The sequence below is a fragment of the Mesoplodon bidens genome (assembly GCF_964165515.1).
Source record: "Mesoplodon bidens genome assembly, chromosome: 3".
NCBI classification, from domain to species: Eukaryota; Metazoa; Chordata; class Mammalia; order Artiodactyla; family Ziphiidae; genus Mesoplodon; species Mesoplodon bidens.
Window position 1 is genome coordinate 104,856,014 of NC_138178.1, and position 13,610 is coordinate 104,869,623.

The 13,610-nt window shown below is 54.9% G+C and overlaps 4 protein-coding genes across 6 annotated transcripts; 2 read left to right on the forward strand and 2 right to left on the reverse strand.

Annotated features, from left to right (window-relative positions):
• Nucleotides 1–337: 337 nt before the first annotated feature.
• On the forward strand, nucleotides 338–1,735 carry FITM1 (fat storage inducing transmembrane protein 1; the record flags this gene model as incomplete). The annotated part of the gene is made up of 2 exons (XM_081228275.1): nucleotides 338–741; nucleotides 1,123–1,735. Exons 1-2 carry the CDS (start codon nucleotides 476–478, stop codon nucleotides 1,733–1,735), a joined length of 879 nt encoding a protein of 292 aa, XP_081084401.1. The 5' UTR covers nucleotides 338–475.
• A 1,995-nt stretch (nucleotides 1,736–3,730) lies between these two features.
• Nucleotides 3,731–6,516, forward strand: PSME1 (proteasome activator subunit 1). Its single transcript, XM_081228324.1, has 11 exons — nucleotides 3,731–3,962; nucleotides 4,551–4,583; nucleotides 4,723–4,785; nucleotides 4,903–5,013; nucleotides 5,098–5,143; nucleotides 5,259–5,356; nucleotides 5,596–5,664; nucleotides 5,751–5,818; nucleotides 5,908–5,962; nucleotides 6,038–6,124; nucleotides 6,298–6,516. The coding sequence occupies exons 1-11, from the start codon at nucleotides 3,924–3,926 to the stop codon at nucleotides 6,376–6,378; spliced, it is 750 nt and encodes a 249-aa protein (XP_081084450.1). The 5' UTR covers nucleotides 3,731–3,923; the 3' UTR covers nucleotides 6,379–6,516.
• Nucleotides 6,517–6,522: 6 nt separating this feature from the next.
• Nucleotides 6,523–8,813, reverse strand: EMC9 (ER membrane protein complex subunit 9). Of its 2 annotated transcripts, XM_081228326.1 has the most exons (6): nucleotides 8,731–8,813; nucleotides 8,450–8,492; nucleotides 8,232–8,308; nucleotides 7,092–7,161; nucleotides 6,907–7,001; nucleotides 6,523–6,744 (listed from the first exon to the last, which is right to left on the reverse strand). In XM_081228326.1, the coding sequence occupies exons 2-6, from the start codon at nucleotides 8,471–8,473 to the stop codon at nucleotides 6,564–6,566; spliced, it is 447 nt and encodes a 148-aa protein (XP_081084452.1). In that variant the 5' UTR covers nucleotides 8,474–8,492; nucleotides 8,731–8,813; the 3' UTR covers nucleotides 6,523–6,563. The 2 variants fall into 2 exon arrangements, with proteins under 2 accessions (XP_081084452.1, XP_081084451.1); XM_081228325.1 differs by lacking the exon at nucleotides 8,731–8,813 and having other exon boundaries at nucleotides 8,450–8,692.
• Nucleotides 8,814–9,931: 1,118 nt separating this feature from the next.
• Nucleotides 9,932–13,274, reverse strand: PSME2 (proteasome activator subunit 2). Of its 2 annotated transcripts, XM_081228943.1 has the most exons (11): nucleotides 13,133–13,274; nucleotides 12,791–12,823; nucleotides 12,291–12,353; nucleotides 11,961–12,047; nucleotides 11,826–11,856; nucleotides 11,642–11,739; nucleotides 10,983–11,051; nucleotides 10,758–10,825; nucleotides 10,539–10,593; nucleotides 10,150–10,236; nucleotides 9,932–10,059 (listed from the first exon to the last, which is right to left on the reverse strand). In XM_081228943.1, the coding sequence occupies exons 1-11, from the start codon at nucleotides 13,178–13,180 to the stop codon at nucleotides 9,979–9,981; spliced, it is 720 nt and encodes a 239-aa protein (XP_081085069.1). In that variant the 5' UTR covers nucleotides 13,181–13,274; the 3' UTR covers nucleotides 9,932–9,978. The 2 variants fall into 2 exon arrangements, with proteins under 2 accessions (XP_081085069.1, XP_081085070.1); XM_081228944.1 differs by lacking the exon at nucleotides 10,539–10,593.
• Between the last annotated feature and the right edge of the window lie 336 nt (nucleotides 13,275–13,610).

Genomic DNA, 13,610 nt, shown 5'->3' on the forward strand with positions numbered 1-13,610 from the left:
TCCAGGCTGGGGGTCTTCCTTCTAGGGTCTCCACCACCCACTATCACCAGGGGGTGAACCTGATCTTCGGGGCTCTGAGAGTCCCACCTGGGCGGGGTGGGGGTGACTTTGACCAAACAGAGACGGGCAGACCCAAACAGGCTGTGGCTAAAAACATCCCATGTTTCGGTCGTGGCCCTGAAACATGAACTAGGACATGGTTCCAGCCTAGAGGGTCAAGGAGGCACAGGACTAACAGGGAAGGACACAGGCTGCTGTCAGGACACACACCCAAGGCGAGAACACTGCTGACGTGGCAGCCCTCCGCCACAGCCCCTTACTGCCCCCCGCCCCTCTCCCCCGCCTGCCAGCTGCCAACAGGGCTCTGCCCTGTATCTGCCACACCTGTCACTGTCTGTCCTTGTCCAGGGGGAGCCCCATCAGCCCCTCCTCAGCTGCCCAGCAGAGCAAGCGGTTAGTGGGGAGGGGAGGGAACATGGAGCGGGGGCCAGCGGTGGGGGCAGGGCGGGGGGCCGGGGCCCAGATCTGGGCACTGCTGGGCTGCTTGGTCAGGGTGCTGCTCTGGGTGGCCTCTGCTTTGCTGTACTTTGGAAGCGAACAGGCTGCCCGCCTCCTGGGCAGCCCCTGCTTACGGCGCCTCTACCATGCCTGGTTGGCAGCAGTGGTCATCTTCGGGCCCCTTCTGCAGTTCCATGTCAACCCTCGGACCATCTTTGCCAGCCATGGCAACTTCTTCAACATGTGAGTCCACTCTAGGCCATGGGCGCTGGCTCCCTGGGCTCTGGGATCCCAGCTCCCTCCTCCAGGTTTCTGTGCTCTTGCCAGTCCAGGACACTAAAAATAGGCTAGGAGGTTGAGGAGAAGGTCAGAGGGGGAGGGGAACAGAGTCATGGGGGTACAGGAGCAGCGCCAAAGAGGAAACATGGGCCCTAGAAGGCTGAATGGGCCGCTAAGGAGATGGCCAAGTTCAAGTGGATGGGGGGAGAGAGGGGAGAGGGCCCAGGAAACAGAGAACCGGGAGCAACAGATGCGACTGGAGGCAGAGCCATGATGGGAACGTAGAGCAGGGTGGGGAGATGGGGCTGAGGGGGTCTCAGCAGCCCTCCCTCTTCTCTGCCACAGAAAGTTTGTGAATTCAGCGTGGGGCTGGACGTGCACCTTCCTGGGGGGCTTCGTGTTGCTGGTGGTGTTCCTGGCTACACGGCGCGTGGCAGTGACTGCCCGGCACCTGAGCCGCTTGGTGGTTGGGGCAGCCGTGTGGCGGGGTGCCGGCCGGGCCTTCCTGCTCATCGAGGACCTGACGGGCTCCTGCTTCGAGCCTCTGCCCCAGGGCCTGCTGCTCCGCGAGCTGCCGGACCGCCGCAGCTGCCTGGCGGCCGGCCACCAGTGGCGGGGCTACACCGTCTCCTCCCACACCTTCCTGCTCACCTTCTGCTGCCTGCTCATGGCTGAGGAAGCAGCAGTGTTCGCCAAATACCTGGCCCACGGGCTGCCTGCCGGCGCACCCCTGCGCCTTGTCTTCCTGCTCAACGTGCTGCTGCTGGGCCTCTGGAACTTCTTGCTGCTCTGCACCGTCATCTATTTCCACCAATACACTCACAAGGTGGTGGGCGCCGCGGTGGGGACCTTTGCCTGGTACCTCACCTACGGCAGCTGGTATCATCAGCCCTGGTCTCCTGGGATCCCAGGCCATGGGCTCTTCCCTCACCCCCACTCCAGCCACAAGCATAAGTGAAAGAAATAAAGGCACTTTAGGCCTGGCTCTGGCTCCGCTCATCATTGGGCTGGCGGGACCTGCAAAGGGTGGGAAGGGTAAGAAGAGAGTGTGATGGTCGCCAGGTTTCCTCAGCCAGACCTTGCTGTCTCTGACCTTGAATGTCCTGTGCTTGGTCGCTATCCCTCCTGTTCTTTCAGTCTCCTAGTCCCTGCAGACATCAAGCTCTTTGGGGCTCTGATGTCAAGGACTGGCACTGCCAGGTCAAGTAGCAGTGCCCTTAGGTATGGGTGGCATTCCCACTGAGCAGATGCTCCATCTCCAGCCTGGTTGATTTGTTTTCCCTGCCTCCAACACTGAATCCCCCTCTGCCATCCTCAGGGGCCTGCCTATCTGGGCACCCTACTCACGGACGCTTCCTACCCTGTCTTCCCGTAGGGGGTCTATATGTGCTCATTTACTTAAAAGATGTTCATTAAGCCAAGCATTAGTTCCTTGCCATGTGAATAAGAAAGACAAGGTTTCTGCTGTTTGGGGGCCCATGGGTTACTACTGCCTGATGATAAACTCACAAATAATAATAGCAAACACTTGTGCTTACTGTGTGTTGGACACTGTTCTAAGTGTCTATAAATTCACATATTTAGCCCTCACAACAACAACACTATGAGCTAGGGCTGGTAGTGTTCCCATTGTACACTTGTGAAAATGGAGGCACAGAGTTTAAGTAACTTTTTCACAACTAGTAAATATCGGAGCCAGAATTATTAACCTAGGCAGTATGGGTCTGCTGTCTGTGTTCTAAGTCAGGGATCAGCAAACAACAGCCCTCCTGTGGCCAGTGTTTGGCCTGAGAGCTAAGAAATGGTTTTACATTTTTTAATGGTTGAAAAAAAATCAAAGAAGAATATTTCATGACAGGTGAACATTACATGAAATTCAAATGCCAGTGTCCATAAATAAAGTTTTATGGGAACTAGCCACGCTAATCCATTTAACTGTTTACCTGCTACAATGGCAGAGTTGAGTAGTTCCTACTGGCACTACAAAGTCTAAAATACTTACTATCTGGCCTTTTATGGAAAAGGTTTGCCAGCCCCTGGTCTAAACCACACTACCCCCAAAAAATAAACTGACTAATATCAGAGAGAGAGCGCTATGAAGGTACTAAAACAGGCTGCTTTCTAATAGACTTGGAAGGAGTTACTTTATAAGGAAGATAGAGTTCTCTCTGAAGAAGTGACATTTAAGCTGAGAACGGAATGACATCCTGAGGCAGGGGACCGGGTGTGTCAGGCAAAGGGATTAGCAAGGACAAAGGCCCTGAGGCAGGAATGAACATGTTGCAAACAGGTTTGAGAAACAGCTGGAAAGTCCAGGTATTTATAACTGAAATGAAAGAGGGAGAAAGCAGTGGAAAGTGAAGTTGAAGGGGAACAGGTGCCAGACAAGCCTTTTGGGCCAGGAAAGTCCTTTGGATTTCATCCTAAGGTCAACAGGAAGCTGAGAAAGTTTTAAGCAAGAGCAAGGTGGAATCCTGCTGCTGTGTGGAGAGTGGGTTACAGAGGAATGGAGCCCACAAGGGTCATAAGAGAGCTGACCCTCTCTTATGACCCTCTGAAGGGGCGATGCCAGAGTCTGAATGTCACTGAGCCAGACGATGCCTGTGGAGCCAGAAGTCCCCGCTGTTAGGGGAAAGGAAGGGAGGCCAGGTCTTGCTCCAGCACCGAGAAAAAAAGGAAGACAGCCAGATAAGGCTAATCACTGTCCCAGGACGAGCAGAGAAAGAAGAGAGCCAGAGGTCTGTCAGGAGGCAGGGAGATGGGAGGCGGGGAGTTTAGAGGTGGACACTGGTCTTGGGGCCGGGGAGGCGGGGGCGTAGAAGGCAGGGCGGGGAGGGAGGAGGTGGGGTGGGCGGAGTCGGTAGGCGGGGAGTCGAAAGACTGGCAGCGGTGGGGAGGGCGGGGAGGCGGGGCGGCGGGGCGGCGGGGCGCTGGAAACGCGCCTTTCGGGCTCTAGGGGGAGCCGCGGCTGGGCTGCCTCCCTGAGCCCCTCCGCTCCTCGCCTTTCTCTGGTCTGTCCCCGCCTCCTCCAGTGCCTCCACTCCCACTACCCAGGAGGGCAGTGCGGGGAGCGAGTGCTGCTTTCGCTTTCCCTTCCCCGTGCCCACTCCTCACTCCGCGTGCGGCCCGAGGCCGCCGCCCCGGCCATGGCCACGCTCAGGGTCCTGCCCGAAGCCCAAGCCAAGGTGAGCGCTGCGGGTTCGAGGAAGGGCCCATCAGGGAGGCGTGGCTCCGAGAGGCTGAGGGCGTCTGTGACCCGCTCCCACCCAGCCCCCCGACTCGAGTCGGGGTCAGTCATCCGAACCCTCGTGAGCCTCCGTGCCCAGAGCACCTGAGCCCGGGGAGCCCGGCCAGGTCTGCCTGCCGGGAGAGAGAGGCGAGGCGGCCGAGGTTCAGCGGGGTGAGGTGAAGCGGAGCGCTGGCGTGGAGGGGAAGTACGCTGGCCCCGGGCCCAGGCCCACACACAGACGGGGAGCGGACCCTGCCCGGCCACCACGGGAGGCCCCGGCGCCCGCTCCACAGGGCACTCCGCCCCTTCCCCAGTCGCAGCGGCTCTCTTACATCCCTCCTCCCACAGCCCAGGAGACACTAGGGATCTGTTTCCGCTTGAACCCTTCGCCCTTCACCTCCAGGAATGTTCTCATTTCCCAAATCCCGCCCCACCTGGGTCCACTCCACCCTTCTTCCCCAAGTCAGACCCTACACAACCCTAAGTGTCCTTGAATAGACTGGCCATAAAGCCAGTTGTCTGAAGGGCTGCCTGTGTCCCACAGGTGGATGTGTTCCGTGAAGACCTATGTACTAAGGTAAGACCTGACCCGTCATCACCCCACCCCTCCCTACCCAATCCCACTGCTCAGCCCTTCCTTGCTGGGCAGTGGCAGCCCTGCTTCACTGCTTCAGGATTCTGACCGCCATCCTCCCCTACCCTTACCCTACACACAGACAGAGAACCTGCTCGGGAGCTATTTCCCCAAGAAGATTTCTGAGTTGGATGCATTTTTAAAGGTACTGGGGCTGGGCAGGGAGTAGAGAGTAGAGGCCAAAGGGAGAGCCTGCTGGGCCATGAGAGTGAGGAGGTGAGAGCCCTCCCCTGCCTCCAGCCCTTCTCCCCCCCTGCACCAGGAGCCAGCTCTCAATGAAGCCAACCTGAGCAATCTGAAGGCCCCGCTGGACATCCCAGTGCCTGATCCAGTCAAGGAGAAAGAGAAGGAGGAGCGGAAGAAACAACAGGAGGCAAGTTGGCAAGAGCTGGAAGGAGGGACCCATTACGGGGAAAATCAGCCTTAGGCCTGCCTAAGAGACCCCCTCTCCCTACAGAAGGAAGACAAGGATGAAAAGAAGAAAGGGGAAGATGAAGACAAAGGTATCACTATGGTGAAAGGGACTTGCCTCACCTCCCAGGAGCTCCTCCCTAAGGATGCCTCTTCCGTGCCCTGCACAGCCCCAGTCATGTGACTGACCCAGTGCCCACCTCCTAGGTCCTCCTTGTGGCCCAGTGAACTGCAATGAGAAGATCGTGGTCCTCCTGCAGCGCCTGAAGCCTGAGATCAAGGATGTCATTGAGAAGCTCAACCTGGTGAGCCCTCCCACTTCCACCCCCACCCTTTGTCCTCCTTCGTCCCTGCCAGTTGGGCATGGCACCTGCCAGGTCTTAGCAGGAGAGGGCACAGCAAGTGAAGCCAGAATTCCAGGCTCGGGGGTTCAGGACAAACGTGGCATACTTCCACCCACCATGGGCAGGGAAACAAAGGAGGACAGGAACCTGGGAATTGGGTTGGGGGCTGATGGGGTTTCAACGTCGTTCCCTCCTCCCAGGTCACCACCTGGTTGCAACTGCAGATACCTCGGATTGAGGATGGGAACAATTTTGGAGTGGCTGTCCAGGTGAGGACACTGCCCCACTCCTCTGCCCTCCTTATTTCTCCTGTCCATGCTGCTTTTCCACTTTCCCCCTTGCTTTCTTTCCCCAGGAGAAGGTGTTTGAACTGATGACCACCCTTCACACCAAGCTGGAAGGCTTCCACACTCAAATCTCCAAGTGAGTGATTGCCCACTGCTCTGCCTTTGGCTGGGACTGAGGCCTGTGCTCCCTCCTCCCCCTACTCCACACCCTTCTACTTCCCACAGGTATTTCTCTGAGCGAGGTGATGCTGTGACCAAAGCGGCTAAGCAGCCCCACGTGGTAGGTGAGGCCCAGGTCAGGGTGCATGGGACGAGGGACACCTTTGAAGTCAGGCCTGACCCGAGTCTCCCACAGGGTGATTATCGGCAGCTGGTGCACGAACTGGATGAGGCAGAGTACCGGGATATCCGGCTGATGGTCATGGAGATCCGCAACGCTTATGTGAGGAGGCGAGGGCAGGAGTGGGCAGAGGCAGCTTTCCCAGGCCACCCACTCCCTGACCCTGCGGGCTGGGGGTGAAGGGTAACAAAGCTCGACCTCTCCACAAGGCTAGAAATGGGGCACAGAGCCACTGGGGACCTGTGGCTGACCCCCACTCCTCCCTGGCCCCATAGGCTGTGTTATATGACATCATTCTGAAGAACTTCGAGAAGCTCAAGAAGCCCAGGGGAGAAACAAAGGGAATGATCTATTGAGAGCCTCCTCTCATTCTGTGATGGGTCCAGCAGAGACCTTCCTCACTTTCACAGGAGATTCCAGACTTTCCCCACCTTCTGTCTGTTTTCTCCCTCACCTTGCCTCCCAGGCACAATAAATATAGTCATACCATCCAACACCCAAGTCTCTTTATTGCATCCTGAGCCTCCCCTTTGGCCCTGGCTCAGGTGTTTCCATTTGTGGGACCAACCCACTGGGTGATTTGGGCGTTGAGCTGCTGGTTGGTCCAATCCTCCCGGATGTCGTCAAGGTGGCAGTCAAAGTCCACAAGGTGCTGGTGGGCCCGGCCCTCTAGTAATGCTCCCACCATCTGCCGGGACTGTTCCCAGTCCCTCCACATCACTCTGAAATAACAACGCCCATGGAGGTCAAACTCAGCAAGCAGAGGGGCCAGACACTTGGCAGAGGTTAGCTTCTAGAGAAGGACGCTTAGGGCAGAACCAACAACAGAGGAGGCTCAGGAGCTGTGGGCTTCCAAGAAGAGGTGGAGGGAGTGGGGCACTCACAGGTTCTTGTCCTTGGGGACCCAGCAGAGACCATGGCTCTCCAGGACAATAACTGGGGGCACGTGAGGCTGTGGCACCAGTTTCTGATTATCCAACTGTGTGGACAAGGAAGGGCAGGTGAGGGTTTCGAGGATTCCCCCTTCCTACTTTCTTTCCAACTCCCCACTCTGAAACCCAAGCCTCACCATAATAAGTACTGCATCAGGGAAGAATTCTGCAATCCGCCCAGCGATTTTCAAGGCCAAGGGCCCAGGGCTGTGTAGAAGGAAGATCAGAGTTGTGAAGAGCCTCCTGTGGGCAGACCCCGTCCATCTGAGCTGGGCTTCCCAGGGCCCAAAGACGTGGAGGCAGTGACGGGCTTTCCCTGTAGTTGGCCTGGGGGCATCAGGCCTGCCTGACTGCTTTGTGCAAGACTTATGCTTGAGCGCTGTGGGAGACAGGTGCTCAGACACTGCTGGTGAGAGTGGAAATCTAAGATGGTCTTTTTGGAGAGTAATTTGGCATAACCATCCAGATTTATATTGTATGTTAACCCAGAAACCCTACTAGCGAAGAATTTACTGTAATAATAGGACAATGTCTGTAATAACAAAAAAATTGAAACCTCAATGTTTAAGGCACTAAATAAATTATGGTACATCCATGTTCATACTGTATAGCTGATAGGGTAAGGTAGATATTAGTGTAGGGATGGAAAGATGTCAGGTATTTATTAAGGAGACAAAAGCAAATTACAAAACAGTATAATTTGCTCCAAATACGTGACTACTGTATAAGATAATTTTTTCTGTATACAGTTGACCCTTGAACAATGAGGGGGCTAGGGGCCACAGAGCCTCCCGCAGTTGAAAATCTGCAGGTAACTTTACAGTGGGCCCTCCCTATTCCGGATTCCGCATCGGGATTCAACCAACCTCGGATCCTGTAGTACTGGAGTACCTATTCAGTGAAAAAATTTCGCCTATTTGTGGCCCCAGGTAGTTGAAACCCGTGTTGCTAAACGGTGAACTGTATATATAAAAAGAAACTTCCTTTTTTTAGAAGCTGCTGGTTGGGCTTCCTTTGTGTTTTCAGCACTTGGGGGGCATCTCAGTTACAGCAGGTGTCAGCCTGTTATTGTCCTTCCCACCCCACCGCAGCTCCTCCAGGAAAATAACATTTCTTTATATTTTCTCACTGCCTACCTAGCCTAGTAGGTACCTTAGCTCTACAGTGGCTAAGCCTTGGATGGATGAAGGAAAGCTGGAAGGAATGACCAAGAGGGGCTCTCTTGACATCCCCCACCCCATAACCCTTAGCCCTCTGCCTCTGGCTTCCCCACTCACCTCTGGTCGTCCAAAGCTGCATTGGCATGGTAGTACCCTGCCACTACCAGCCCGGCCTGCGCGCCCCACACATCCACCTGCCATGGGAAAGCGCCATCAGTAACTAAATCGTGCCGCCCGCCCTATGGGTGCGCACTACTGCCAAGAGGCCAGGGATGGCCTTGGGCTAGGGGTGTTGGGGGGTTTCGCGGTGGTCGGTGGGCGTCCAGCGGCGGCACCTGGTTGAGGGCGACCTCCAGCATGACAGACAAGGCCAGGTGGCTGTGGAACAGGGGCACACAGTCGGTGAGGCACAGGCATTCTCTCGACCGCGGCGCTGGCGCCAGCAATAGCCCGTTGACAGCGGCGTGCGGGTAACGGGCGGCGTGCAGGCACATCTTCACGTAGGCCCTGGCCGAGATCTCCACCTCCCCCATGGCGAGCGGGGCCCCAGCTCGCGTCCGCGAAGCCCCCTCCAGCGCCCCCAAGCCCTCCTGGGCCCTTCCCCGTGCCCCCTCACTTAGGTTCGACGGTGACGCTGACTTGACTCGAAGGCAGCCCGCCGGCTCCGGCCGACCTCAGCCCGGCGCCCGACCCCCGGCCCCCACCCGCCCCGGAATGCAGGCGGCCGGGATTGCATGTTGCAGCACAGAGCTCCGCCTCCCCCGCCCCCAAGCGGCGGCAGCAGAGATGCGCCTGCCCTGGGGACACATAACCAGGGTTCCAAGTCGGACCGGCTTCTGGAGTCCCGCCCACGTGGTGCTCTTTGATAGGCTTAGAGGGTCTCGTTTTGCCAAATCAACATCCAACATCGTCCCGCCTTTGACTGTAAAGAAAGCTACCCGCACGCTGATTGGCTAGGCTACCCCACTTCGGCTCTTGATTGCAAGATGGCTGCGTCTGTTATCTCTGCCTCCCGCCCCTACAGGCCCCGCTGAGCCACCTGGGTGGAGCCCGCGCCCCTCATCTGGTGTCTTCCCGAGCCGCGGAGCTTCGAATGTCGGTACGCAGCGGACAGCTTGGCTCCAACTATGGAATGAGTGGATTTGTACTCTAGAGCGGCTTTGCCACTTACTAATAAGCCGTGCCACTTTTGCAACTACAGGTTATCTGGCCCTTGCTTTCCTCAATGTAATGACTGCAGAAATAAAGACGGCATTGGCTGAAGGTGGAGGGTAAAGGTCATAAAGAATTTTATTGAACCATCCTTCCCATAATGTCTTGTAGTATAATTTCCTTCGCCTTAATGCCTTGGGAGCGTTTTTTCCCCTCCCAGCCCTTGAGAAGCAGTCCAACCAGTTACCCATAATTTTCCCAGTGAAATCTCATTCTCCCTCCAGGTTTGCTCTGAACTGAAGAAAGGGTTGTGCCTTTCTTCATTCCCTGACCTCAGCCTCAGAGCTTTCCCCCAGTCTGTCCAAAGCCTGATTATTCCTATAAGGGTTCTGCCCAGATGCCATGTCTTCCAGGAAGCACTCATGACACCTCCAGATGGAAATAATCTTGTGAAATTCCCAAGTACAGGTTATTTTCATGGCTGTCATGGCATGTTAACAGTTCCCACCCTGTTCTTTAGGATGACTTCCTAAGAACAGGATGGACCTTTAATTCATCTTCATCTTCCTGGCACCCCTCCCTTTCTCATCACCATATTCACATTTAATGTCTGGATATAGGTGACATTCAGTAAATGTTTTTGAATGAATGACACACACCAGAGGTTATCCACACAAAGTATAGGTCATTTATTTCCCTTCTAACCCTGGGCTCAGTACATAGATGGCTTCTCTTCACCCTTTGGGTTGACAATTTTCTCCAGGTTGCTGCTTATAATATGGTAAAGCTCAGCCTGGAAGAAGGCGAGAGGTCAACAGTCAGGTTCTTGGCCTTTCCTCTGTCCCCCTCATCCACCTCCCTTAGGGGCTTACTCCACACTCACATAGAAGGTCCTGAGGTCCAGCACCATGGCCCTGAGGTCTCCATAGGCTGCCTCATCTCGCTCGTGCACCAGGGCCCGGTAATCCATCTGGGATGTGGAAGGCAAAGCTGAGTCAGCCCCATGGGAGGTTGGGACATTAGTCTGGTTTCCTCATACAAGGAATAGGTAACTTGAGGAATGAGCCCCTTCTCAGCCAAGAAGTGGGATCCCAGAGGATCAAACAGAGAAAGGAGTCAAGGTTTTTGAAGCCTAAATCAGTTTTCCTGGGCTTAATATTCTCCACATTGGGAAGGTCACAAATGAGACAAAGAGGACCTCTATCCCCCACTTTCTCATCATCCCCCATCCCCAGCAGCCTCAGCTAAAAGGCTGGTGAACTGTCCACTTACTACATGGGTCTCCTTAGAGGCCTTGGCCACAGCATCCCCACGTTCTGAGAAGTACCTGCCAGAAGCAAGCGGAGTAACCACAGGAATGGATGTTCAGAGAGAGGTACTCCCTCAGACCCTTCCCAAAGCCCCGCTTCATCCCGATAGGCATGCCCAGCTTTGGGAGTCCCAAAGAAATGTCCCTGCAGACCCCGGTGCTGGCCTTCCAGCTGCCCTCACTTGGAAATGGTTGTCTGGAAGGCTTCCACTTTGGTCTTGACTGCATTTACCCTCTCCAGCACCTTTTCCTGTGGTGACAAAAGAGTGGAAAGCAAAGACAACCCTTCTTCATCTCCTCCCTCCTTCACTCACCATCTCCCTCCTCCTCCCAGTTCCTGTCTAGCTCCTATCCCTTACTCCCCAAGTCTCTCCCTGCTGTCAGCATCCTCACACACCCTTTCTCACCTGGATTGCCACCCCAAAGTCATTTCCATCCTCAATTTTGGGGATGAGGTGCTGGATCCATGTGATCACCTACGTTAAGAGATATCACGTAGGAATCATTCAACAAACCCTCTATTCTGATTACTGCTACTTCCTAATAATAGCTACATTTAACTGAGTACTTATTATATGGCAGGCACTGTGCTGTGTATTATATACCTCATTTAATCTTCACAACAACCTTTCAAGGTATATATTCTTTTGTTTGTTTGTTTGTTTCAAGGTATATATTCTTATTGTACCCACTTAACAGATGAAAAAACTGAGTCACAGGATGTCTAAGTTACTTACTTAAAGTAACCAGTTAGGTAAGTGATAGAGTCAGGATTTGAACGAAGGCAATCTCCCTCTAGGGCCCAAGCTCTTAAACCAACTCACTGTATCATAGCATCTGTGCTCTGTACCTGGTACAGCAGTGGGTTCTCAGGTTATAGAGGTAGATGCAGCACAGTCTGATTTGGGGATACCATTATGATAGAAAACAAAAGGTATCTAAACCCAAGGCACAGAAGGAAGCTTCCTATTTGGGGAATAGTTTCCTCCATGAAGGAATTGAATCTCTGAAGGAGACCAGGGCCTGGCCTTGCTCGTTTTCTCTGTCCCCCAGTTCCCAGGCTTACCAGAATGCATTTTTCTTTGAGAGTCCAGACTTCTGGCTTAACCAGGGCAAGCAAGGCCAGGACCTTCTCATTCCCAGGGAGAAAGCCGCACTTAGGGACTGTGAGAAAGAGGGGACTTAGACCCTTTCTCATCTAGTAGTCAGTGTGCCATTTTCCTTTTCCTAGCCACCTCTTCCTCTCTTACCTTCTTTCTTCTCTTGCTTATCCGTTTCCATCTAAGGAAAAAAGGGGGAAAGTAGCTTTAGAAAAGTCATGCAGGTTGGAGGGCCATCATTTACACTGGGTTTATAGCCCAAGCCCTACACCATGAGTGCCTCACCTCATCATCCTTGGGTGGAGGGTCTGGGATGGGGATGTCCAGCGGGGCCCGGAGAGAAGTCATGTCAGTCACGTTGAGGGAGTCCTCCTGCACAGAGCTCACTGTCAGGGGCTGCCCAGCCTCTTCCCCTCATCCTGAGTCAGAGCCTTCCCTCCACACATCCCACCCACCCTCTGCCTCCCAACCTAGGCTCAGGCCTCACACTATCCTAATGTTCCCAGTCCACCATTTGCGACTGTTCTCTGCATCGGAGCCCAGTTGTTAGCTAGAGAGGGTGGATGGAGAGGAGAGAGGCCATGGGATGGGGCAGGAGGGGTCCACACTACTCACTTGCAAGAGCTGATTCAGGTATATGATTTTCTGAGGTAAGAATCTGTAGAGGAATTCCTCAGCCTGTGGGTTACATTGCAAGGGTCGGAATCACAGAAGACGTTCAGTGAGATGTCTGAGAAGTGGGACTGGAAGGGCCCTTGGAAATCATTGACTCCAGTACTTATAAATGAGGGAACTGAAGCCCTGAAAATTGAAGGGAATTCCCCAAGCTGGGACGCAGCAGAACCAAGGTTAGAACTGTGGTATTCCTGCTTTGGGGCCACGGCTTTTCCCTCCACACCAAAAGAGGGCAGAGGAAGAGGTGGCAGCGCAGAAGGTATTAAGAGGGGTACAGGTAAAAGTAGAGATCAATAACTAAGAGCTTATCTTGGGTGGAGCCTTAATAAGTGAAGGAGGGCGCGGGTGGAGGGTGGGTTTGGGGATCAGTCTGAGAAGTTGCAACCCTCAAGTATTGGCCTAAGATTCTGGGTCAAATCGCTTGAATCCAGAAGACTTACCTCCTGGAACAGATTTTGCCTGAAGACATCCACCTGCACAGAGAGAGGTACCCGGATGTTGGTTAAGGGTCTCAGTTGTCCAGAGTAAGATCCCACCCCTAATAGGATGCCCTCCAACTTGGCTCAGTCCTTTCCCACCACAAGCCAGATTTCCCTGGAAGCCCATGCTCAGTGCATAGGTTGTCCGGAGGGCAGGAATCTGGTAATCTCCGGGCAAAAGTGAAAGCACTTAGAGAGGTTGGGAGATTTCTCTGGCACGGCCTTGGTCCCTCGGAGCACCCAGTTTGGCCTCCATTTAGGAGGGCTCCTCGGCGCCTTCCTGGCCTCCCGGTCCCCCGTTACCTGTTTGCGGGCTTCCCCGCTCAGGCGCACCCCACAAGGCTTGGCCATGCTGCTCCAGTTGCTGCTAGGTCTCCGGTCTCCCTGTTCGCCGCCTGGGCTTTCGCTTTCACTTCGCACGTCCAGGCCCGCCCCCCTCAGCCCCACCCCCTTCCTTCTTTTCCCCCTCCCCCTGGAAGGCCTACTGTAGGGAGCCCCTCTGCCATTCTCGGCCTGTGAGACTAGAAGAGGCGGTGCTGACTCGGTCACAAACCCAGGGGCTGTCCGGGGGAGGGGCTAGGAAAAGTGGGACCTGCGGAGATTGAACAGGGGCTGTCCCTTGGGGAAGGGGAGGGGCTTAGAGAGAGGGGGAAAGAACCGTCCAGGGACAGTCAGGGTTGGGGTGAGAAGGGTGGGAGAGTGGGAAAGGGGGTGCTAAATGGTGGGGCTCCCCCAGGAAGGCTTGACTACGGGGAAGGGCCAGAGAGGGATCAGAGTGGGC

Bases quoted from the DNA above. Each gene is read 5' to 3' on its own strand.
- PSME1 (XM_081228324.1), top strand. From the start codon at position 3,924: ATGGCCACGCTCAGGGTCCTGCCCGAAGCCCAAGCCAAG. The intron at 5,014-5,097 runs GCAAGTTGGCAA...CTCTCCCTACAG, and splicing joins AGCGGAAGAAACAACAGGAG to AAGGAAGACAAGGATGAAAA. The intron at 6,125-6,297 runs GTGAGGAGGCGA...CTGGCCCCATAG, and splicing joins TGGAGATCCGCAACGCTTAT to GCTGTGTTATATGACATCAT.
- EMC9 (XM_081228325.1), bottom strand. From the start codon at position 8,647: ATGGGGGAGGTGGAGATCTCGGCCAGGGCCTACGTGAAGATGTGCCTG. The intron at 7,002-7,091 runs GTGAGGCTTGGG...TTGTCCACACAG, and splicing joins CTGATGCAGTACTTATTATG to TTGGATAATCAGAAACTGGT. The intron at 6,745-6,906 runs GTGAGTGCCCCA...TTGTTATTTCAG, and splicing joins GTCCCCAAGGACAAGAACCT to AGTGATGTGGAGGGACTGGG.
- PSME2 (XM_081228943.1), bottom strand. From the start codon at position 13,180: ATGGCCAAGCCTTGTGGGGTGCGCCTGAGCGGGGAAGCCCGCAAACAG. The intron at 11,740-11,825 runs GTAAGAGAGGAA...TCTTTCTCACAG, and splicing joins TAAGCAAGAGAAGAAAGAAG to TCCCTAAGTGCGGCTTTCTC. The intron at 10,237-10,538 runs GTAAGTGGACAG...TCCACATCCCAG, and splicing joins CCTCTAAGGAGACCCATGTA to ATGGATTACCGGGCCCTGGT.